This window comes from Cydia splendana, chromosome 11 (assembly GCF_910591565.1).
Source record: "Cydia splendana chromosome 11, ilCydSple1.2, whole genome shotgun sequence".
Classification (NCBI taxonomy): domain Eukaryota; kingdom Metazoa; phylum Arthropoda; class Insecta; order Lepidoptera; family Tortricidae; genus Cydia; species Cydia splendana.
In genome coordinates this window covers 98,830-124,147 of record NC_085970.1, presented here as the reverse complement: position 1 = coordinate 124,147, position 25,318 = coordinate 98,830, and the positions used below count along the sequence as shown (strand labels likewise).

General features: G+C 37.0%; 2 protein-coding genes across 2 annotated transcripts in view; both read right to left on the bottom strand.

The window, feature by feature from the left end:
* Positions 1-21,185, bottom strand: part of LOC134795186 (lutropin-choriogonadotropic hormone receptor) — a gene marked incomplete at its 5' end in the record, with an annotated part of 88,823 nt that extends 67,638 nt beyond the window's left edge. Inside the window, one exon of the mRNA XM_063767017.1 lies at positions 21,043-21,185. Within this exon, the coding sequence (XP_063623087.1) occupies positions 21,043-21,185 (143 nt within the window). The remainder of the gene's footprint in view (positions 1-21,042) is intronic.
* A 158-nt stretch (positions 21,186-21,343) lies between these two features.
* Positions 21,344-25,318, bottom strand: part of LOC134795185 (chondroadherin-like) — a 42,488-nt gene continuing 38,513 nt past the window's right edge. The window contains exon 5 of the mRNA XM_063767016.1: positions 21,344-21,508. Within this exon, the coding sequence (XP_063623086.1) occupies positions 21,361-21,508 (148 nt within the window). The 3' untranslated portion in view covers positions 21,344-21,360. The remainder of the gene's footprint in view (positions 21,509-25,318) is intronic.

Sequence of the window (25,318 nt, the reverse complement as noted above, 5' to 3'; positions counted from 1 at the left end):
TAATATGAATATAAAAGTAAAATATAAAAACACTTACAAAACGATAAAAAATACATATAAACACATTATAAAAAACCTAACCTAGGGTGCCGCCAGCAGCGGGGCAAGGCCCAAGCTACCGGTGGTTAGGGCCGCAGAGAGAGGAACCGGCGGACTATCCGCGCCGTGTCCAAGATCACCGCCTTCTGCATCTGACCCTTGATCCAACCACCTAGCGAGAGTCTCTCAAGATGTTGGTCGAGACTCTTCGCTATTAGACCGTTCACTGAAACGACTATCGGGACAATGATCGTCGAATCAACATCCCACATGGCGGTTATCTCGTGAGCCAAGTCTAGGTACTTACTGGACTTGTCCTTCTCGGCCTTCACGAGATTCTCATCATGGGGGATGGTGATGTCAACGAGCACAGCCCGACGTTGCGATCGATCTATTATCACTATGTCAGGCTTATTGGCTACAATAGTCCTGTCAGTGATGATAGATCGATCCCAATAGAGCGTGGCACGACCATTCTCGAGAACAGGCGCAGGTAAGTACTTGTAGTACGGTACTTCGCGGTCCACAAGGCCATATAGAAGAGCAAGTTGCTGGTGAATAATCCTGGCTACGAGATTATGTCTGTGCAAGTACTCGCCGTTAGCAAGATGAGAACACCCGGAAATTATATGCCTGAGTGACTCTCCGGGACGGCGGCATGCCCGACAAATGTCGACCGTACCGTCCTTCAGGATATATTTCCGATAGTTGTTCGTCATCATCACTTCGTCCGCAATTGCACAGGCAAAACCCTCGGTTTCTCCGAAGAGGTCCCCGAATCGTAACCAGTACACCGACGCGAGCAGGTCCACATCGGGTCCCGTGAGGGCCTTGTAGAACCGCCCGTGTAGCACCTTACTCTCCCATGCCGCCTTGCGATCCGCAGTACTTAGTACCACAGGTTTGCGCCAGTTCTCGTTTGCCAAGGAGAGCGGCGTGAGGTTCCTGTCTACTGCCACCACATCACGATGCATCCCACACTCGTTGTTAAGGAAATAATTCCTGAGATTGTACACCTCGCGGTTATGGAGATCCTTGGCGTTTAGGAAGCCTCGGCCTCCACACTTCCGTGGGATGTACAATCTCATAACTGACGAGCGTGGGTGTAGCATGCGATGTGCGGTGAGCATTGACCGGACCCTCCGATCCAGGGAGTCCAGCTCGGTCTGAGTCCACCTTAGTATGCCAAAGGAGTATGTGAGTAGGGGCATTACCCAGGCGTTGAAGGCGCGCACTTTATTGCCTCCTGACAAAAGACTGTTAAGGACTTTTGTGAGACGACTGAAAAAGCGCTCCTTCACCGACCGTCTAATACCCTCGTCCTCAATACCCAACGACTGTGACATACCAAGGTATTTATAGGTTTCTGATTCAGAGATAGATCTGAAAGACATTGTCTCAGAGAGTTGTAAATTTGTTGTAATTCTATTATTATTATTCTTTGGAAATTTATACAATACTTTTTATTTATTGATACTTTATCATACTGTAAAGTTTTTTCTGGCTGAGGAATTACTGCGGGGTCCACTACCTTTATTTACTACACTAATACTCGTATCACGCGCGGGCTAAGCGATACATTTTTACATGTTTTATTTAACTAGCCCTAAAAAAACTAGTATTGTTTTGTCATTTTAATTTTCTAAATTTTTCTAAGCGGGTAAAAGAAGGGTTATGATTTTGACCTGTACGTACGTCGGTATGTATGTTCATTTGTTCCCTATTAGCTTCTAAAGTACTCAATATAATTAGATCTAACAATTTTTTAGATCGTCTATCTCGTTCGTCTGGCGGAATGCAGAGGAGTTAACTTGGAGGAATTAACGTCGTCTGTGGCAGCAGGTATGTGTTGGCCCTTAGGTAGCCTTAGGTAGATAGTAAGCTCATAGTTTACTTGAAGTTCATGTTTTGTTTTGTCATAGATCGGTAACCTTTTGCTTTTGCCACATTTATAATGAATAACTTTAATATCATAACCAAGGTTTACTGTGATCTAATGGACAGTGTTACTTGCCAATTTAATGCTCAGGCGTAACTTTACGGGTTATAATTATCTGAATAAAATTTAACTAAACAACTAGTTTGTTGGTGGTTTATCCAAAGTGTAAGAATACAGATATTAATGAACCAACAGCTCTACCGTTAGCAGTCAGAGCTAGAAGATGTAATTTTTAGGGTATGTAGGAGTTTTGAGAGAAGAAATAAAACAGCTATCAAGTGGACTCTTGTGTTTTCTTTCAGTAGAAACTATTCCCCGATTCTGGCCCCACCTCTCAGTGGTCACCGATCCTGACCCCAGGGCCGATCCACCGCCCCCGCTGAACCTAAAAAAAAAAAAAAAAAAAAAAAAAAAAAAAAAAAAAAAAAAAAAAAAAAACAAATAGCCCCCCATTTGAATTGATTGCGCTAGGTCTCAGCAGTGCCCGGCGCCTCCTTCAGGTACTTACGAAATACGCTAATTAAACAATACACCTTGCTCACCACGGTAACAATAGGCTTATCGACCCTTTTCTATTGTTCGATCTCGACTCGGGCGCGTTATTGTGTTACCGAGCATACTACCTGGATGGACCCTTCACCCACCGACGTCTTCATTCATGCCTTCTTTATGTGTGTATTATACTGTAGGTATTAGCGATAGGTATTTGCAATAGGTATTAGCGATAGGTATTTGCAATAGGTATTACCGATAGGTATTTGCAAAAGGTACTTATTTGCGATTCATTATCTTATTATCTTACAACCTCTTGGAGCTATTTCGATTTATAAGGAATACAGTTCTAACCTAACCTAACCTAATTAGAATTTACACAAGTAATCCGTCGGTAGCCTAAACTAACCTAAACCTTCTTTTACCAAACCTAACTTGACCAAACCTAACTAAAATCAACCTAACTTCTCATTTCAAACTAACCTGCTTTCACCTGCTTTCACCTAGTCTTCGTTCAAGTTATGTTTTAACCTAAATACCTAAACTTCTTACCTATCCAAACTAAAGCATCCTACATATCGTATACATACTTACCTATATTGTGCATATTGTATTGTGTTATTTTATTTAGTTTTACCTATTTCTAACTCATTATTTTTGTCTGCGATAAATGCAATTCAACCTAATGTAGCCTTTTTTATTCTTAAACTATTCTATCTTCTTAAACTTAGTATAGTAGTAGAAAGTAAACTCGTAGCTACTTGTTTCTTTGTATTATTAAAATAATAACTAGGCGTGTGAGGCATTTCTTGTGCACTTGTTTTCATTGTTATAACAGCTTAATTGCTTTATTGATAGACGTCTATTATATTTTATGCTGACAATGGATTATTATGTGGATATAATTTGGGTTTGAGTACAGGGAGCGTCTGTTTAGATGAACTTGTTGAGACATGTTACTTTTTATGATTTTAAAAAAATAACGAGACGTGTCAACTGGTTTCAACATGATTTAGTCTAATACGTCGGCATTTCTTGTGTGTCGGTATTCATTGTTATAACAGCATAATTGCTTTATTGGTAGACATCTATTATATTTTATACTGACAATGGATTTATTGTTTCCTATTATGCTTTTGAATTTGGGTTTTAGTAAAGAGAGCGTCTGTATTAGATGAACCTGTTGAGACATGATTTGAACGATACTGTATCCTGCTCACTATCACAGTATAAAAGCCGAAGAGAAATGGCTTTGAGTAAGTATTACTGTCGTGGCAGTCCTCTGTATCAGAGCTCCTTGTATCTACTGCAGTATATAGAAATATAGTGTTAATTCAACAGTGAAGTGTTTAAGTGTTTATAGAAAGACCCAACAATGGATGTAAGTATGTCTTTTATTACCGTAACTTACTTTGTTTTGTTTTCACTTGTGTTCTTTGTGTTTTAATTATCAAGATTGTAGACAGTGTGTAAATTATTGTTTTATATTGTTTCAGTTCACTGAAAATACTTTCAAGAACTATTACTACCCGGATGATAATAAAGACGAATCAAGCGATGAAGAGGGTACGCTTGGTCTCAAAGTTAAACAAGCCATCGCAAAGAAACGTTCAGGAAACAATATCGATAGCTTCTTTGAACGACCTAAAAAGCAGTCTAAAGTTGTGAAACGGTCTTCAAATGTGAGCAAAAGTTCACCAGACGGTGTTGCAAACTTGTCATCCGGACAAGACGACGGGGCCTATGCATCACATTTGATTAAAATCGAGATATATGATATGCATAAAATCAAAAACGTCCCACCCATGGAACACTGGAAGCATGCGGACTTCAGATTGAAATATTTTGCGTTGGAAGACGATTTGGAGCTACAAAATACGCGAAATATTATTTATAACATAACAAAGCAATTAGCTTCTAAGGACAGTAGTGTGAAATATTTTATAGATAATAAGAAACAGTGATAGTTATAATTATTAATGATAGTAGTAGCTTAATGATTGTGTTAACGTATTTCTCATTTTTTACCTCTCCTTAAGTACATTTTCCATGTAACAGATTATTTTTATTGTATCACATTACAACAAGTTTTAATTTAATACTTCTCATTTGTAAAGATTACAGTCCCCACTCTTAGAAATCTTATACCTGTAGTCAACTATTTAAATGAAAGAAAGCACTGTATGATTTCTCATTTCATAATGGACTCTTTGAGTTGTGATGTCTACGATCTTGAACTTATCAGACTCTGTGAAGAAATAGAAGAAAATGAAGATCTATGCGAGGCTGCCCGTCTTGTGAGCCAACTACATCGAGAGGCGTAAGTAAAAGTATTCCTGTTCATACATGTTTATAACTCTTAACCAGTACCTGTTTAACAAAGGATGGGTTCCTCCTAACTTGTTGTGACCAGAACTTATTGTTAGGATAAACGTGGGGTGGGAGAGTGCTGGTTATATAAGCGGGGTATCTCGAGTTCATATCATTCAGTGTTTTGGTGCCGTGCTTGTACTGTGATATCCTTTTCCATAATGGTGTTTACTTACTATCATATTGGTCTCACTTTGCCTCGTGATAAGATTGAGGAATTAAGTAAAGAATTTATTTTAGCATATTTTCATAGAAATATAAGAATGTGGTATATATCAAACAAATTACCTCACTCGTTACTGGAAGATTCTGATATTATACCGTATTATACACCATGTGATGGGCATATCAAAAATTCCAAGGGGAATACTCAGTCATCAGATGTGATTGATGGAGTTTTGATGATGCGGGCCTATTGTCAGCAGTGTCGAAAAGACTTACGTTAGTATATACAACCAACCGTTTTAGTAATTATTTTTATTTTATCTGACATTAAGATATTTATGTTTATTATGTATTGTTATAGATCTTCTCAAATAGGACGGGGAGTAAAAAGGACAGCTGCAGTTTTGGAGACCGAAGAATTCTTGGTGAAGAAAAACCGTTCAGCAGCTGCTGAACCTGTAGCATCAACATCATCCGAACCAGTTCCCGATGTCATTGTGAGTACAAATAATAATCATGAAATTGAATGTTCTGTGTGTAATAAGTTTGTTTCTAAAAGATATTTTAAAAATCATTTAAATAGTAATCTTCACAAAAATAATGTTTTAAGGGCTGACATTGAATGGGTTAATGTTCAGTTAATTGAAAATGCTTTTAAGAATAGGGTGGCCACTTACAGAATACTACTAAATGAAAATGTTCACCAACCATTTACTCCCGAATCCATTTTACTAGGAAATAAAGAGAAAATCTTTGCATTATTGGATCGTTCCCTCACTGATCACCATGCTTTAAAAGTAAACTTTATTTTGAATGCGGATTTTACTCAAGAGAGCAAACAAGTAAATAATACATTTGATTTCCAATTATGTAACAATGTAGTTGATGTTAGCAGCGACAAAGATGATATTTTCGAGTCAGTTGTTAAAGATATATTAACAAAATTATTTAACTTTGAGAGAAAAGACAGTGGATGGAGTTTAGTAAAATTTAACTATCTAGATGTCAATGTAAACAAATTTAATCCATTGCGTGGTTCTTCCTATATCGAATTACCACGTGATATTCAGAACAGAAAAGCAGTTATTAATGTAAAAAATAATGATCATGAATGTTTTAGATGGGCTGTATTGTCAGGCTTGTATCCACCTACAAGTCATCGTTCAAACACTGCGAAATCGTATATAGCGCATAAAAATAAATTAAATTTTAGAAATTTAACTTTCCCACTTAAGGTTGAAGATATTCAGAAATTTGAAAAAATGAATGATATAAGTATAAACGTTTTTGGTCTTGAATACAATTCGAAAAGTAAAAAACATGACGTAGTAGGCCCATTACACTTAACAAAGTGCAAAAAAGCTACCCACTTGAATTTATTGTACATATCCAAAGACAGTAAGGGGCATTATTGCTATATCAAAAATTTATCTAGGTTAGTATCTAAACAATTATCAAATACACAGCATGCTGCACATATTTGTGATGGTTGTTTGTCGAACTTTACAACTCGCAACAATTTAATGAATCATCAAAGAAACGATTGTTTCCATGTTTGTACACATTTACCTTCAGAACAGGATAAAAAGAAAAACTGGTTCAATGAAAACGTTTCCTCCAATATACTTACTTTCGATAATTATGAACGTAAATTAAGGGTACCTTTTGTTATTTATGCTGATTTCGAGGCCTTTCTAAACCCGATTCAAACAGGTACAATTAATCCTACTACATCCTCAACAACAAATGTACAAAAACATGAGGTATATAGTTTTGGATACTACATTAAATGTTCTTATAATGATAAATTGTCAGTGTACAGAACATATAAAGGCAAAAATTGCACCCAGGAATTTATGAAGTATATGGAACAAGACTTAAAGGCCATTTGTAGGAGAAATACTTTTGTAAAAACTCCATTGCCTTTATCTAATGCAAATAATGTGCATATTGCTCAGAGTAGTACATGTTATATTTGTGATAAAAAATTAAACGAGGATTCAGTCATTTCCTATAATTACCATACTGGTCTTTATGAAGGAGTGGCACATACATTTTGTTCTGAAAAATACAGGGCACCTAATTTTGTACCTGTATTTTTCCATAATTTGTGTAACTATGATAGTCATTTTGTAGTGCATGGGCTTGGTTTGGCAGAAGGCGACATTGAACTGATTCCAGAGAACAAAGAGAAATACATTTCATTTTCTAAGAGCTTACAAATAAATAATCGCACAATTAAATTGAGATTTGTCGATTCACTTAAATTTATGTCCAGTAGTCTTGACAAATTGGCAAAAAACTTGTTGCCTGAACAATTTCATGAATTAAAATTGAATTTTTCATGCGAGGAGGATTTTAAACGCTTATTACGAAAGGGTGTCTATCCCTATGAACACATGTCATCATACGATTCTTTAAACTTAACAGCTCTTCCCTCTAAAGATGATTTCTTTAGTTCCTTGTCTGATAGTCACATCTCAGAAGAGGATTATGATCACGCAAAAGATGTTTGGTCTCATTTTCAATGCAAAAATATGGGTGATTATTCTGATTTATATTTAAAAACTGATGTTCTATTACTAACTGATATATTTGAAAATTTTAGAAACCTTTGTCTTAAGACGTATGGATTAGACCCCGCTCATTATTATACTGCTCCGGGATTAAGTTGGGATGCAATGTTAAGAACTACAAAAATAAAACTAGAACTCCTAACTGATATCGATAAAATAGCTTTTATATCAAAAAATATTCGAGGTGGCATATCACAATGTAGTAATAGATACGCGAAGGCTAATAATATTTTTTTGGAAGATTATAATCAAAATATCCCATCGTCATTTCTTATGTACTTTGATGCAAATAACCTTTACGGGTGGGCTATGTCTCAATGTCTTCCTACCGGTAAATTTGAATGGGTAAATACAGATACTGACTTTAATATATCTGATGACGCTGATCATGGTTTAATTTTAGAAGTTGATCTCGAATACCCTAACGAGTTGCATGACTCTCATTCAGATTTGCCATTTTGTCCTGAAAACGTTTGTTTGGGTAATTCCAAAGAAAAAAAAATAATTCCTAATTTAAATAAAAAAACGAATTATGTCATTCATTATAGAAATCTAAAACAGTGTTTGAAGAATGGTTTGAAATTGAGTAAAATCCATCGCATTCTTAAATTTCAGCAGTCTATGTGGTTAAAAAGTTACATAGATTTGAACACCCACATGCGATCACAGGCATCATCCGATTTTGAAAAAGATTTCTTTAAACTAATGAATAATTCAGTGTTCGGTAAAACCATGGAAAATGTTGCAAAACGCGTAAATGTCAAATTATTAAATCACTGGGAAAATCGAGGAAAAACGCAGGGGGTTCAATCTTTGATAGCGAAACCTGAGTTCCATAGTTTATCCATATTCTCTGAGAATTTAGTGGCCGTTCAATTGAATAAAACTAAAATATTTTATAATAAACCGATTTATCTGGGATTTTGCGTATTAGATATATCGAAAACTTTGATGTATGACTTTCACTACAGCTACATGAAAACCAAATATCCAGACAATCTTAAGCTTCTTTATACAGATACTGATAGCTTAGTATATCAAATTTTCACGGAAAATTATTACGCAGATATAAAATCAGATCTTAATTTATATTTTGATACATCTGACTATCCTCCTAACAATAAATATGATTTGCCGTTAATAAATAAAAAGCGATTAGGGTTTTTCAAAGATGAAAATAATGGTAGAATTTTAAAAGAGTTTGTAGGTCTGAGATCTAAAATGTATACCTTAGATGTTGAAAAATATGACGAGAATGATGAGAAAACCGAAAAATACGGTGTTTTATCAAAAGCCAAAGGAGTCAATAAATGTGTTACAAAAAAATTTACTCTTGACAATTACAAAACGTGTTTATTTAATAAAAATTTGCAACGCGCTCAAATGCTAAGATTTAAGTCTATAAAACATATAATATTCACTCAAAAAATAAATAAAATATCATTATCGCATGAAGATACAAAACGGTACTTATTAGAAAACTCTTCTGACACTCTAGCGTGGGGTCATTATAAAATACCGCAATAATGAAAAAGTTTCAAAGTTGTAATATAATCACACAGAACATTCGAATTCCAAATTATTGTTTGTACATTGTATATTTTTTAAGGTATTACTTGTAAACATGTAAAAAAATGTATGAATTTTATTTTATTGTATCTTTTAAGGTATTTTTGTAAATATGAAACAAAAAAAATAATGTTAAAAGTGTGATCATAAATAATAAAAAAAAATTTACGTAATCATTTTGTTTTGTTTTTTGTCTACTATATCTGAGTTGTTTAAATAGTAATCATCTTTCTGAATATTACCATTTAAAATCCATCCGTTAACATATCAACACTCACCCACACACATACACACATACACATAGATTACGATATTTAATAATGATTCACTTTTATCATCCTTTCACCACCATTGTCGCAGGTCCTAGTGGGTGTGGTAAAACGCAATTTGTTACAAACTTTTTGAATAACTCCAAACAGATATGTAATGTTGAATTTGATGAAATTATTTGGTGTTATGATGAAATGCAACCTCTCTACAATCTGGAAAATGTAAATTATAGTCAAGGAATACCAGATTTTTCAATTTTTGATGGGAAGAAACCTAAACTTCTTATTATAGATGATTTGATGAGAGAATCAGATGGACGAATCGTTGACATTTTTACGAAAGGTAGTCATCATAGAAACTTAAGTGTTTTTTATATTACACAAAACGTATTTCATCAAGGTAGAGGTCAACGTGATATTTCATTGAATACAAGCTACATTTTATTTTTTAAAAATCCCAGGGATAAAACTCAAATACGCTACCTGTCACGACAAGTTTACCCAGAAAACTCAAAGTTTGTGGACGAAGCCTACAAAGATGCTACAAAGGAGGCTCATGGTTACCTCATGATTGACCTGAAACAAAATACAAATGACATATGCCGTTTTAAAACAAAAATATTTCCGTTTGATGGGCATTGCACAGTGTATGTACCTAAAAAGGGGTTTAAATATGATAAAAATCACCATATTTTAGTCAGTTCTACATGATGCATGCAAGAGTAAACACATATAAACATTTACTTGAAGCATTGCAGTTGCTTAAACCCAAATATCGTACTGCATTACTTAAATCTTGTGACGATGAAGAGATCAACATTATTTGTGAGTGCATTTATAACGTCCTAAATGGGAAAATTCCATTAGAAAAAAAAGAAAAGACGAAACTAAAAAAATATAAAGATATTTTAAGAAAATTAGTTTCGAAAGGGAAACATAAAATAAGAAAAACTGTTATAGTTCAAAAAGGAGGTGCATTTCTACCTATTATTTTAGGTGCAGTTTTAAGTGCTTTAGTGAACTCTTTATCATAAACAAAATGGAAAACACAAAAAAAATGTTATTAGTTGAATCAGATTTTATTGAAAGGCTGAAACGGAATGAGAGTCCACCCGAAAATTCCTCATCTCGGCTAGATGGAGAGATGCAAAAAATCCTTAAAAGTAAAATGAATGATCGCGAAAAGTGGACGTTATATTCTCAAGCATTACAAAGATTTCTACATTTTATTGAAACAGATCGAAAACCGTTTAGAATACCCATCGTGATGGAGGGGGTAGATCAAGTCATCAACGAAAGTAATGATATTATAAAAACAAAAGTGAACAAAAAGGAGGAGATTGAAAATAATGAGTCAGTTACAGATAATGTAACTGAAGCAGCCACACCGTCATCGTTTAATACACCACCTGGCGAAATAAATCAAGAACTAATGCCAATTAGTCCGTCAAAAATTATAAACATACTACCCAAATCTTATGAAAAAAAAGCTCGAACGTTGTTAGATTACATTGTTTCAAGTAAACCGAAAATTTGGTGGAAACAGACTGGTGAAGTTGTTATAAATAACCAAACCATTCAAAATAGTAATATTACTGATTTGGTAAGCGACACCGTTAGATGTCTTAAACGTCCTAAGCCAATTGGATGGGAAGTGTTTGCTTTACTTTTAAAAGATATCGAAGTTCCTAGGTCATGCATAGGTAATCCTACAAATTTAGCATTTATTAATGGTACTCCTTTGATTGAACCCTTTACCCCCTCCACATCTGTGAAGACGAGAGCCTCAACAGATAAAGATAATAACACTTCTACGCCTCTTGCTACACGGGAGCAAAAGCGATCCGGAAAGAAAATAGAGTGGGAAAGATGGACTCCTTATTAGATATTAACAGAATCTATTATGACGTCTCTAATCCAGCTGGCTATAGCAGTTTAAATAATTTATCAAATGAAATGAAAGGTCAAATGAACAAAGAGGAAGTGAAAAAATGGTTACAATCTCAAGATACGCACACGCTGCATAAACCTATTCATAGACGATTTACTAGAAATAAATACATTCTCTCGAACTTTAATGAACTTTGGCAAGCTGATTTAAGTGATATGAGTACTTATAGTCAATATAATGATGGGTACAAATATATTCTTTGTGTTATTGATGTGTTCAGTAAATATGCTTTTGCAAGAGCCATGAAGAAGAAGGATTCAGCAACTGTTAAACAATGTTTTGAAAGCATATTTACTGAAGCCAACTCTGTTCCCCGTCACATCCAATCTGATAAAGGTACAGAATTTGTTTCAAAGGCGGTTAGAGATTACTTTAAGAGCAAAAATATTAATTATTATACCACTAATAACCCCGACATTAAAGCAAGTATAGTAGAAAGGTTTCAAAGAACACTTAAAATGAAAATGTGGCGTTACTTCACTCATAAGAATACATATAACTACACAAATATATTACAAGATCTTCTACATTCTTACAACCATAGCTATCATTCTAGCATTAAAATGCGCCCAGTTGATGTTAGCTCTAATAATATTATGACTGTTTGGTGTAATTTATATGATCGCAAAAAAGATAGGCAAATTTCATTAGAAACTAAAAAACTAAATGTAGGTGATCATGTTAGAATCACTAAATATAAGCATGTGTTTCAAAAAGGTTATGAAAGTAATTGGAGTGATGAAATATTTATTATTGATTCGATTATTAACAGATCGCCACGAGTTGTTTATACAATAAAGGATTTAGAAGGTGAACCCATCATTGGTACATTTTATTCTAAAGAATTACAAAAGGTAACTTACCTCCCCTCCAACGAGTATAAAATTGATAAAATAATACGCTCGCGTCGAGTTGCTGGCAGAAAGGAAATACTAGTTAAGTGGCAAGGTTATCCTAATAAATTTAATTCTTGGATACCTGAATCAAACTTAAAGAAAATATGAGTGAAAATAGTTTTTATCTAACTTTGTTAAGTAATAGTTCATCAGATTACTACACGGATAACACGACTGCACATTTCTTAACTAAATTACCAAAGACCATTAAATTGGATGGAGAATGGGTAGTTGGGTTGGTGGAATTTCAATATCCTTGTTCCATGTATAATGTTCAAGAGCACGAAAACATCATTTATTTAAAGAAAAAGGTGTTATCACCCACCGATAAAACTACAAAAATAGTAGATATAAAAACTCATATACCAGCCACTACATATGATAATATAGATCATTTTCTTCAAGCGTTTAATGAAAACCCACAGTTAAAAAATAACGTAAAATTTCGATATGATGGATTAACAAAACTGGTTGGAATAGCAACAACAAATAAAGAAATAACATCTATCATTACAACTCCGATACTAAGTCTGCAATTGGGTTTTAAACCGAAAACAAATTTAAAACAAAATACATTAGGAAAAAGCCCTGCAAATTTATATTTAGGTTTACCATCTCAAATATTTGTTTATACTGATATAATACACCCACAAGTAGTCGGAGATGTTATTACTTCATTACTCAGAATAATACCTTTAGATCCAACTAAGTTCATTTATGGAGCTTATAAAACTCACATCTTCTCACCCGCTCATTATGTACCAGTTTTACGAAGAGAGTTCGATACCATTGAAATAGATATAAGAACAACGACTGGTGTCAGAGTACCATTTCAATTTGGATCTTCTTGCGTGAAGCTACACTTTCAACGAGTAAAATGATTTACAACAGATCGTCAGTCTCTTGTCCTTACGAACATTATTATTCACACCAAGCCGGCTCTGGGATAGGTATTGTCTATAAGGGAGTTCCATATCAACGAGGACATGGTATAGGCAGTTTTTTGGGTGGACTATTTAGATCAGTGCTCCCTTTGTTATCTAGCGGTTTAAAAACCATTGGAAAAGAAACCTTAGGGGCAGGGGTTGGTTTGTTAACTGATATGGTAAATTCTCGTCCTATGGATAGTTCCATTCGATCACGATTTAAGGAAGCGAGCGCTAACCTAAAAAGAAAGGCTGATGAAAAAATTGATTCTCTCATGTCAGGATCTGGGTATAAAATGTCGAATAAAAGAAGAGAACCGCTCATTACTCGAAAAGCATCGCGACGAAGAGGAAGTAGAAATAATAATAAAAATAACGATATATTTTCAAGTTAAATAATGTCATTTCTACACAGTCATTCATGTGAATGTGCAAAATCTGAATTAGATATATTTGCCCTTCCATCAACTCAAACAAGTATTGAAAGCGGACATTGGATTCATTACAAACCAATTTCATCTTTAAGTGATGATGGCCCCATTGAATTTCAAGTACCTGGATCAGGAGATGACTACATTGATCTATCACACACAATGTTACATATTACTGCTAAAGTATTGAATCAAGATGGGACAAAATTAAAAGCAGATGCCGGAGTTGGACCCACCAATAACTGGCTACATTCCCTTTTCAACCAACTTGATGTATATTTAAATCAAAAACTCATATCACCCCCAAACAATACATATGCTTACCGTGCTTATATGGAAAATCTTCTCAACTATGGACCGGCAGCCAAAAAAACCCATCTTACTTGTGGGTTATGGTATGAGGATACCCCAGGTTTTATGGATACCGTTGATGCCAACAACAAAGGATTTCAGAAAAGACTAGAATTTATCAAAGAGAGTAAGGAAGTGGAAATGATTGGACATTTGCATGGCGATATATTTAACCAAGAGAAATTCTTGATAAATGGTGTTGAATTGCGTATTAAGTTAGTCCGATCAAAAGAATCATTTAATTTAATTTGTCATCAAGATAAAAAACTTAAAGTACAAATAACAGATGCTAGTCTCATTGTTAGAAGAACAAAAATCAATCCTAGCGTTTTGTTAGCCCATCAAAAAGTATTGGCAACAACGACTGCGAAGTACCCCATTACGAGAGCAGAAGTTAAGGTTCTCACAATACCAACAGGGGTCCAGGGTAAAACATTGGATAATATATTTCTCGGACAAATTCCTAAACGCTGTATTATTGGATTTGTATCAAATTCAGGTTTTAATGGAAATTTAGCTTTGAATCCATTTAATTTTCAAAATTATAATATGAATTCATTTAGCTTGTTTGTAGATGGTCATGAAATTCCTTCTAAAACATTACAACCGTCATTTAGTTCTGGTTTAATAGCGGCGGCATATCACACCTTATTTTCTGGAACTGGTATTCATTTTCACAACGAAGGTAATGGAATAAGTAGAACAGATTATGGTGGAGGATATTGTTTGTTATGTTTTGATTTAACCCCTGATTTATCTGCTAGTTCAACTTCACACTGGAATCTTGTTAGACATGGAAGTGTTCGGATAGAAGTACGCTTTGATTCGGCTCTAACTAGCACCATTAATTGTATCGTGTATGCAGAATTTGACAACATTATTGAAATAAACAAAAACCGTGATGTATCTGTAGATTATAATAGTTGAAAAACATAATTATATAAATACAATGTTTTCTTTCGTTTACGTTATTTTGTTGTAGTCATTGTTTGCATCATCATCAAGACATAAATTGTTATTAATTAAGTAATTATGGATACTAATGAGATTCAATTTTGTATGAAGAAATTAAACCCACTTTTTGAATCAAATGTTTTTGCTGCTAACAAAATACCTATTTGGGTCGATCTACCTGTTTTTATTGTTAGTAATTTGGACCCTGACACGAAACCAGGCTCCCACTGGGTTGCCATACACATTGATGTTACTGGTATAGGAGAATATTTTGATTCCTTCGGACGGAAGCCTTCAGGTTACCATAACTTATTTTTAAAAAGAAACACCAGACAGTGGTTTTATAACAATAAACCTCTTCAAAACCATTTTACTTCAGTTTGTGGTGAATATTGTCTAGTTTATTTGTATTTTAAATATCATGGAAAAACTATGACAGATATGCTAAGTTTGTTTTCTGATAATTCTGTATGTAATGACCTTATATTAAGGAATATGTTTAAAACATTTTTTGTGAAATAAAATAATACGTGTACTTAAATAAGATTTTTTATTTTTTCATATAATACAAAGACCTTTTAAACCACACATTTTTTTTAAATTGTATTATTTACAAAATATTTCTTAACATTCTTTGTTACTTAAAAAACGAGACGACACAAAGAAATCTGTTACATGGAAAATGTACTTAAGGAGAGGTAAAAAATGAGAAATACGTTAACACAATCATTAAGCTACTACTATCATTAATAATTATAACTATCACTGTTTCTTATTATCTATAAAATATTTCACACTACTGTCCTTAGAAGCTAATTGCTTTGTTATGTTATAAATAATATTTCGCGTATTTTGTAGCTCCAAATCGTCTTCCAACGCAAAATATTTCAATCTGAAGTCCGCATGCTTCCAGTGTTCCATGGGTGGGACGTTTTTGATTTTATGCATATCATATATCTCGATTTTAATCAAATGTGATGCATAGGCCCCGTCGTCTTGTCCGGATGACAAGTTTGCAACACCGTCTGGTGAACTTTTGCTCACATTTGAAGACCGTTTCACAACTTTAGACTGCTTTTTAGGTCGTTCAAAGAAGCTATCGATATTGTTTCCTGAACGTTTCTTTGCGATGGCTTGTTTAACTTTGAGACCAAGCGTACCCTCTTCATCGCTTGATTCGTCTTTATTATCATCCGGGTAGTAATAGTTCTTGAAAGTATTTTCAGTGAACTGAAACAATATAAAACAATAATTTACACACTGTCTACAATCTTGATAATTAAAACACAAAGAACACAAGTGAAAACAAAACAAAGTAAGTTACGGTAATAAAAGACATACTTACATCCATTGTTGGGTCTTTCTATAAACACTTAAACACTTCACTGTTGAATTAACACTATATTTCTATATACTGCAGTAGATACAAGGAGCTCTGATACAGAGGACTGCCACGACAGTAATACTTACTCAAAGCCATTTCTCTTCGGCTTTTATACTGTGATAGTGAGCAGGATACAGTATCGTTCAAATCATGTCTCAACAGGTTCATCTAATACAGACGCTCTCTTTACTAAAACCCAAATTCAAAAGCATAATAGGAAACAATAAATCCATTGTCAGTATAAAATATAATAGATGTCTACCAATAAAGCAATTATGCTGTTATAACAATGAATACCGACACACAAGAAATGCCGACGTATTAGACTAAATCATGTTGAAACCAGTTGACACGTCTCGTTATTTTTTTAAAATCATAAAAAGTAACATGTCTCAACAAGTTCATCTAAACAGACGCTCCCTGTACTCAAACCCAAATTATATCCACATAATAATCCATTGTCAGCATAAAATATAATAGACGTCTATCAATAAAGCAATTAAGCTGTTATAACAATGAAAACAAGTGCACAAGAAATGCCTCACACGCCTAGTTATTATTTTAATAATACAAAGAAACAAGTAGCTACGAGTTTACTTTCTACTACTATACTAAGTTTAAGAAGATAGAATAGTTTAAGAATAAAAAAGGCTACATTAGGTTGAATTGCATTTATCGCAGACAAAAATAATGAGTTAGAAATAGGTAAAACTAAATAAAATAACACAATACAATATGCACAATATAGGTAAGTATGTATACGATATGTAGGATGCTTTAGTTTGGATAGGTAAGAAGTTTAGGTATTTAGGTTAAAACATAACTTGAACGAAGACTAGGTGAAAGCAGGTGAAAGCAGGTTAGTTTGAAATGAGAAGTTAGGTTGATTTTAGTTAGGTTTGGTCAAGTTAGGTTTGGTAAAAGAAGGTTTAGGTTAGTTTAGGCTACCGACGGATTACTTGTGTAAATTCTAATTAGGTTAGGTTAGGTTAGAACTGTATTCCTTATAAATCGAAATAGCTCCAAGAGGTTGTAAGATAATAAGATAATGAATCGCAAATAAGTACCTTTTGCAAATACCTATCGGTAATACCTATTGCAAATACCTATCGCTAATACCTATTGCAAATACCTATCGCTAATACCTACAGTATAATACACACATAAAGAAGGCATGAATGAAGACGTCGGTGGGTGAAGGGTCCATCCAGGTAGTATGCTCGGTAACACAATAACGCGCCCGAGTCGAGATCGAACAATAGAAAAGGGTCGATAAGCCTATTGTTACCGTGGTGAGCAAGGTGTATTGTTTAATTAGCGTATTTCGTAAGTACCTGAAGGAGGCGCCGGGCACTGCTGAGACCTAGCGCAATCAATTCAAATGGGGGGCTATTTGTTTTTTTTTTTTTTTTTTTTTTTTTTTTTTTTTTTTTTTTTTTTAGGTTCAGCGGGGGCGGTGGATCGGCCCTGGGGTCAGGATCGGTGACCACTGAGAGGTGGGGCCAGAATCGGGGAATAGTTTCTACTTCTTTCCTTTATTACATCCCTAGGTATTATGTAACCAGCCGGGTACATTTTCATAGGTTTACAGGTTACAGGTGGGCTAGTATAGCCACCAAGTGGATGCCGCAAAACGGAGATGGCGGGACGACTTAGACGCCTTCATCAGTGGCTGGCCGGAGATGGCACTACGACGGGAGTTGTGGAAATCAGGGGGAGAGGCCTTTGCCCAGCAGTGGGACACTACAACAGGCTAATAAAAAAAAAATTAAAGTCCGATATGCTCGCGAGGTCTACAGCTCACAGAGCCACTAGTGTAATATTAGCCACTTTCAGTGTTTTACAGTAACAATGTGGTTTACTGTGACATAAACGCATATCGCTTGAGTCAGCGCAACCTAACGTGTATAATGTGTTACTGTAAAAGCCCGCAGTCCGACAAAACCTAGGATTTAGGGCGATTGTGCACTACAATGAATTTTACTGTCCGGCAGTCTGAGTTTTCATGGTCCGATATGGCATGAAAAAAACGGATGATTGGCTTGTGCACTTGTCCGTCTTTTTACTCGCAGGAGCGGCGCAGTGGCATGAAAAAAACGGATGATTGGCTTGTGCACTTGTCCGTCTTTTTACTCGCAGGAGCGGCGCAGTGGCATGAAAAAAACGGATGATTGGCTTGTGCACTTGTCCGTCTTTTTACTGGCAGGAGCGGCGCAGTGGCATGAAAAAAACGGATGATTGGCTTGTGCACTTGTCCGTCTTTTTACTCGCAGGAGCGGCGCAGTGGCATGAAAAAAACGGATGATTGGCTTGTGCACTTGTCCGTCTTTTTACTCGCAGGAGCGGCGCAGTGGCATGAAAAAAACGGATGATTGGCTTGTGCACTTGTCCGTCTTTTTACACGCAGGAGCGGCGCAGTGGCATGAAAAAAACGGATGATTGGCTTGTGCACTTGTCCGTCTTTTTTTTTACTCGCAGGTGCGGCGTAGTAGCATGAAACACACACCCCCCCCCCCCCTAGCCCGCCCCCGCCCGGCCAAGTCATGAATAATACTAATTCCAGACACAGTGCACAAGCATAAACACGTTTTTCATAGCTGTCGTCATAGCATCGTGTTACAATATCAAATGAAAGAACTCATTTTGAGAATCTCAAATATAATTTTATTGTAATTTTAAAATAAGTAGTTTAGAAGTTATTTAAGAAAATAGCCATAAGGGGTCATCCATTAATTACGTCACACGTTTAGGGGGGGGAGGGGGTCAAGAAAATGTGACATATTGTGACATGGGGGAGGGGGGAGACACAAACTTTGTGACGTCACTTTAACTTCATCAGTAACCGAAATTTTTTTAAATTATTTTATTCGCTGTACATTTAAATAACAAGTTTTTAAAACGATAATCGTTTTTATTCTTTTAATTTTCTTTCCTAAGCAGTTTTGGGTTATAAAATTACTAATATTTATATCGTCAAAAATATTTTGATAAAATATTAATAATACTTAGGTACTTACTTAATTCGATTTGGCGATTTCGTAGAAAAAATGTGACGTCACACTAGGGGGGAGGGGTTTGCCAAATGTGACCAAATGTGACAAGGGGGGGGGAGGGGTCAAAAAACCTAGAAATTCGTGTGACGTAATTAATGGATGACCCCTAAAAAGACCATTCCCCTTCTTTGTCTCCGAATCTACTGGGTCTAAAATTTTGATAAAAATATACAAAATAGTTTTTTACCTATATATAGATGACAGGAATACCTATTAGCAATATGCAGTTAAGCGTGAGTCGGACTAATTACTTAGTTTTTGATCCGACTCCTACGGGTTTTTTAAAGGACTCGCGTTTCACATATAAAAAATACATTGTTAAAAATTGGGTAATGTACGGAACGGAACCCTTACAACGCGAGTCCGACTCGCACTGGGCCGGTTTTTACTCAACGCTGAACACAGCCCTCCGCGCCTCATTTTCGGGAAACGCGCGCGGCGTGATAAAGCGATTACGTAACATTAAATATAATTTTAAAGGTATTAAATAGTGTGGGAATCACTGTACTTCACCTATGTAACATCCAAACTATGAAATAAATATGTTTTGAATTTGAATGTTTGAATTGAAAATTTGTCTGCACACCACAGGGTGAAGTTGTAGGTAAAAAATATTTTATTTTTATTTTACCACTTTGTCGGTGTAATTTATTTATAAACCCATGGCAAATTTCAGCTATCTAGCACTAACGATCACAGATCACAGAGCAAAGCCGCGAAGGGACATACAGACAGACGGTCATGGCAAACCTACAAGGTTCCCTATTCCTACTGTTTCTAGTTGATAACAGAATCCAAAAAATGGTGTCATATCATATGACATAAAGCTATCCATTAAATTTCTGCTCTTATCTCCCTTAAACGCCACATAGAGCTGGGCATGTCCTAATCTCCTAATCCTAAAGTTGCAAGTGTAAGCATGGCAATCAATATGGCATGAGCTTGAAGTAAGAGATTTGAATTTTGAAAACATAAAATGTGGAAAATCGCACTGGTACGGACACTAACAGAGTAACAGACAAGCGGCTCATTAGTAAGTGTCGCGGCGGGACCTCCGGCGGATGCGGGACCGGGAGTCTGGCGGGGGGTTAGGGAGTACCGGGGAGGATGACACGTGAGTCACTACGTGTGCCGCAATTAGCTCCCGACTCCCGAGTCCTGACCTACACCACGCCGCCACCGCTGCACCGACCGACGCGCGCCGCGACGCCGCGCCGCCAGCCGCGAGTGCACCTGTTTGTTCTGTATCCGCTTGCCACAGTACATTTCGGTTGTGTTTGTGTCGGTTCGAAATTCAACTTTTAACTCAAAACTGTTGTGTTTATTTGAACTAAATTTATCTTGAAGTGGGAAAATAGGTCAAACAGGTAACTCTACGCTGACGGTTCATATGTAGCCTATGTAGGCACGAGTAATAAATAGATTATAGGGCAACATTGCCTAGGTACACCTACAGTACCTACTACAGTAATTATCTGTGCCGCATTGCAGTCGATCGTTTTCACAGCGCGAATTCTTAGTAACTCAAATTCATCACATTTTCAATTTTGCCAATATGGTAGATAAATAACAAGTGGAACAAGTAGTGGAGCTAACAACATGTTGATCAACAGGAACAAGTGGAGTCTTGTCTGCATTCAGCAGGTTGTCGTCAGCTGACTGTAGCACGTGACTTACAGCAAGTCCAGCCGCTTGGTGTGCGCCAGCGCGGCGCGCGGCGGCGCCCGCAGCCGGTTACGCGCGAGGCGGAGCGAGCGCAGCGCGCGCAGCCCCGCCAGCGCGGTCGCCTCCACCTCCTCCAGCAGGTTGTCGTCAGCTGACTGTAGCACGTGACTTACAGCAAGTCCAGCCGCTTGGTGTGCGCCAGCGCGGCGCGCGGCGGCGCCCGCAGCCGGTTACGCGCGAGGCGGAGCGAGCGCAGCGCGCGCAGCCCCGCCAGCGCGGTCGCCTCCACCTCCTCCAGCAGGTTGTCGTCAGCTGACTGTAGCACGTGACTTACAGCAAGTCCAGCCGCTTGGTGTGCGCCAGCGCGGCGCGCGGCGGCGCCCGCAGCCGGTTACGCGCGAGGCGGAGCGAGCGCAGCGCGCGCAGCCCCGCCAGCGCGGTCGCCTCCACCTCCTCCAGCAGGTTGTCATCAGCTGACCTGCGAACACAACAGCATTCTTAATCACACGAGCCCATTAAATGGTCGTACATGGTCAGGGTTTTGCCACCGCATCTCAGCATGCTCTAGTCATGTCATGTGCTTAGACGAAGATAACGTCCCGGCAAAATTGTTCAAGTTGATCGTTATGCAATAACCTTGCTTACGCGAACTATCCTACCTAGGTTATATGTATACGTAGGTCCGCGGTACTCTTCAATCAGCCTTCTAAAGTTCTGATATTGAAAAACATTCATTAGGTAATATAACTAAGTGCATAATATTAAGTATGTTTTTACGTTTGGGCCATGAGTACTCTATGTTTTTTTGCGTAAATCGTTTTATCCTCGAATCGAAGTTGCCCAGAAAAGGAAAACACGTAAGAGTAGAAACAAACTTCGTAAATATCTGAAAAGGGAGGTCACGACAAGGAAACGCCATTCCGAGACCACTCTAACTAATACTAAATAATATGCTGTCGGGAATTCGGCAACACCGTTATGTGGATAACGATTGCATTAAATAAACTATGATAAACAACGTCGTTGTGTGAAAACATACCTGATGACACCTGGGGAGAAGGTGACTAATGACATAGGTTTTAGCTGATTGCCTATTTTTGTAGGGAAACATTATTAAAAACAGTTATATAAAAGCGTCACGAGGAAACCAATTTCTGTTCATTACGTTTTGTCTGCGAACTAGCGCGACTATTTCCCACAATGAAAATAACTTTAGGAAGGAAGAATCCGTGACGTAATATGACAGAGGAAATTCAGTCCCAACCCACGCCACCCGGGCACCCGACCGGGTTATATTGACTCTCCGCGCTCGGCAAATCTCGGATACGCTCAACTTGTAATATTGTTGCTGTAAGTAAAGTAATTAATAACGAGGAGTAAATGAAAGCGCGCTCCCGACGGGACGCAACTCCTAATGCGGTGTACACCAGCCCCGACACAATTAACACGATTTACTGCGGCTACCGACACCGACCCATCCAATACTACCTAATTAAAATTGACGCAATTAAAATTAAGGAAGCAATTTTAGCGAGGCGCTCGCAGAATTAATAACATTAAATACTTACTTAATATTTAGAAAGCCGGCGACTTTCGAGCGAGGCCCGTTAGGGTGATCCTTGAGATTCATCGCGAGTGTATAAAACATTGGCATTAACGACCTTCTTATACTTACTGCGATACTACACGCATATAAAATAAGTAAGGTCATTTCTGAATCGCAAAATGGCCTTTATTACATATCCAGTCATTAAGCTTTGTGGTAACATCAGCAAACTTCGACAAACTCAAACGGCAGAAATATGAGCGTGTACGTGGTTAATATAAGCGTAAGATAACACATCACGCGGGCGGCGAACCCTGCCGCTGTCGGCGGCTCTAATGTGCAGGATTTAATATTTCGGCCGACGCGAGTATTTGGCGCGTGATAAAAGTGACAAACGACTTCCTCTCCTTGATGCAAACCAGTCGGCGTTCCTTCCCCTCCGCGGCGCGAACGTTTCGCAACGCGCAGTGCGAAACTGCGAGGCGAAGAGTTCGCACGGCTGCAGGCGACCAGCATGTCGCCAGAAGGTCACGGCGAGACCAGGTAGCGCCCATTCATTAACTCAATTAGGATTTTGTTCAGGCGCTGTGATAATTAGGCGCAGTAATTAAATCATCCGGTAAATAGTCCGCGACACCGACGGCTGCGCTAGCTTAACACGCCGCCGAGCTTTTATTTGTGTCGGCACTCGGCACAACTTTAGATGTTCTTATTTAAACTACTATAAGTACAATTGCATTTTTAAATAAACAACGAGCGGACAGTGAAATCCAGTCTTTGACCCTATTATCTGACAAGTGGAATGTCGCTCGGCGTCGCGCGGGATGGCTCCCATCATTCACACTCGCCCACAAAATTATGTCAGCGCCGCCGCGTTGGCGTGCACACCTCTTGGATATATGCAGAGTACTTACCTATGCAACCACACTGCATTCCGCACGAGATCACTAACAAACATAATAGCATGTTATTCAATTAATCAATCACCGAACACAATGTCGAAACATTATTGGAACATTTGGAACGTAAACCTATTTATACAGTATTGGATGGGAAAATAAAGAAAAGATATTTCTTTTCGCTCGCGAAGGAGCCTAATTTGAATGTTATTAGAGACAACGTGTCGCGGCCGCGGACGGGGCGAGCAGGGCGGGGGGAGGGGTGGCTGCGTCAGCTGCCCATGAATAATTTATAATCGATTTATCAAACTACACTCACTATCCGATCTGGGATGAAAGGAGTTGCGGACAAATAAGGCGGGAATGACCTCCGTAATCCGCCGCATCTCATTATTGTTTACGAGATTTTTATCTTTTTATTGAGTATATTATAATGCCTATATTGTATAGTATGAGGGATCATATGGGTATCATAAGAAAACAAGCTTAACATTACTATAACTTGTTTTGGCAGCAATTTCATCATATGTTATGTTATGATATATATTTAAATATTATTTATTATAGTAACATCTTAAGACGAAACAGGAGGTATATTTTACGGACCAATGGTTCAAAAGTTAGAAGGAAAAACCTTTTTTTTTATAAGGAAAATCATGAAAATAGTGTCTAAAAAACTCATTCAAATAAAATTAAAACAAACTTGATCAGTAAAGCCGTTTATGAGTTATCGCTAAAAGTATTCTTTTCTTATTTTATTTAAAAGCCTGGCAACCCTTATTTGTGACCGGATTTTGCAGGCAACCCTATACCATTGTATTTGCAATCAAATTACCATCATTTTGATGTATAATTCAAGCGTCAAACAGATGAGTGCAATTATCGATATAAAATCACCTCTTTAAACACGGCAACCACATAATAGTGACCGGAAAAAGATAGACAACCTAGTTGATTTATGTTGTACCTACAAGTTGTATACTTTTCGTTCGTCAGACAAATCGATGAAATTTGATGAAAATTTTTTTTTTCAAAAATTTATTAAAAATAGCCTTGACCATATTTCTTTAGGCAACCCTATTTATTTATCTTCTGGAACATATTTTCTTTCATAGTTTCATCCGTCAGACAGATTGGTGAAGGTCGACCATATATGTGGGATCTCCTACTATAGGTACATAACGTACTACAAGTGGCGACACGACAGTAGCCGCTGTAGCTTAATACGTACTTCATGTGAGCCTCGTATGAGGGTCAAACAGATCACTGTGTTATGTCTTTCCTGTAGACATACACAAGAGTTAAGGGCTATAAAGGTTAATTTTCTTATTTAACCTTTATCCACGTGAAAAGGTCCTCCTTTTATTTAGAGAACTATGATAAAATCATTGCTTACATGCCCACAAGCTGTTAACTATTGCCCACAGGAGAGAAAAATGTGCTGTTCGCGATAACACACTAGTTTTCTCTCCTGTGGGCAATAGTTAACAGCTTGTGGGCATGTAAGTAACGATTTTATCATAGTTCTTTAAATAAAAGGAGGACCTTTTCACGTGGATAAGGGTTAAATAAGAAAATTAACCTTTATAGCCCTTAACTCTTGTGTATGTCTACAGGAAAGACATAACACAGTGATCTGTTTGACCCATGAGTTGTGCTCTGATCCTCGCTGGATATACAACATGCCTGGAAAAGGTAAATTTTCTAGTGCTCAGGGCAGGCACGGATCGGATTCACAAAAAGCTATCTTCGATAAAAGGTACACGAACAATTATATGAGGACGACAATCACGAAGGACTCAAAATGCCCATGAGCTGAGAATCTTCACTGATGGGTTCAAAA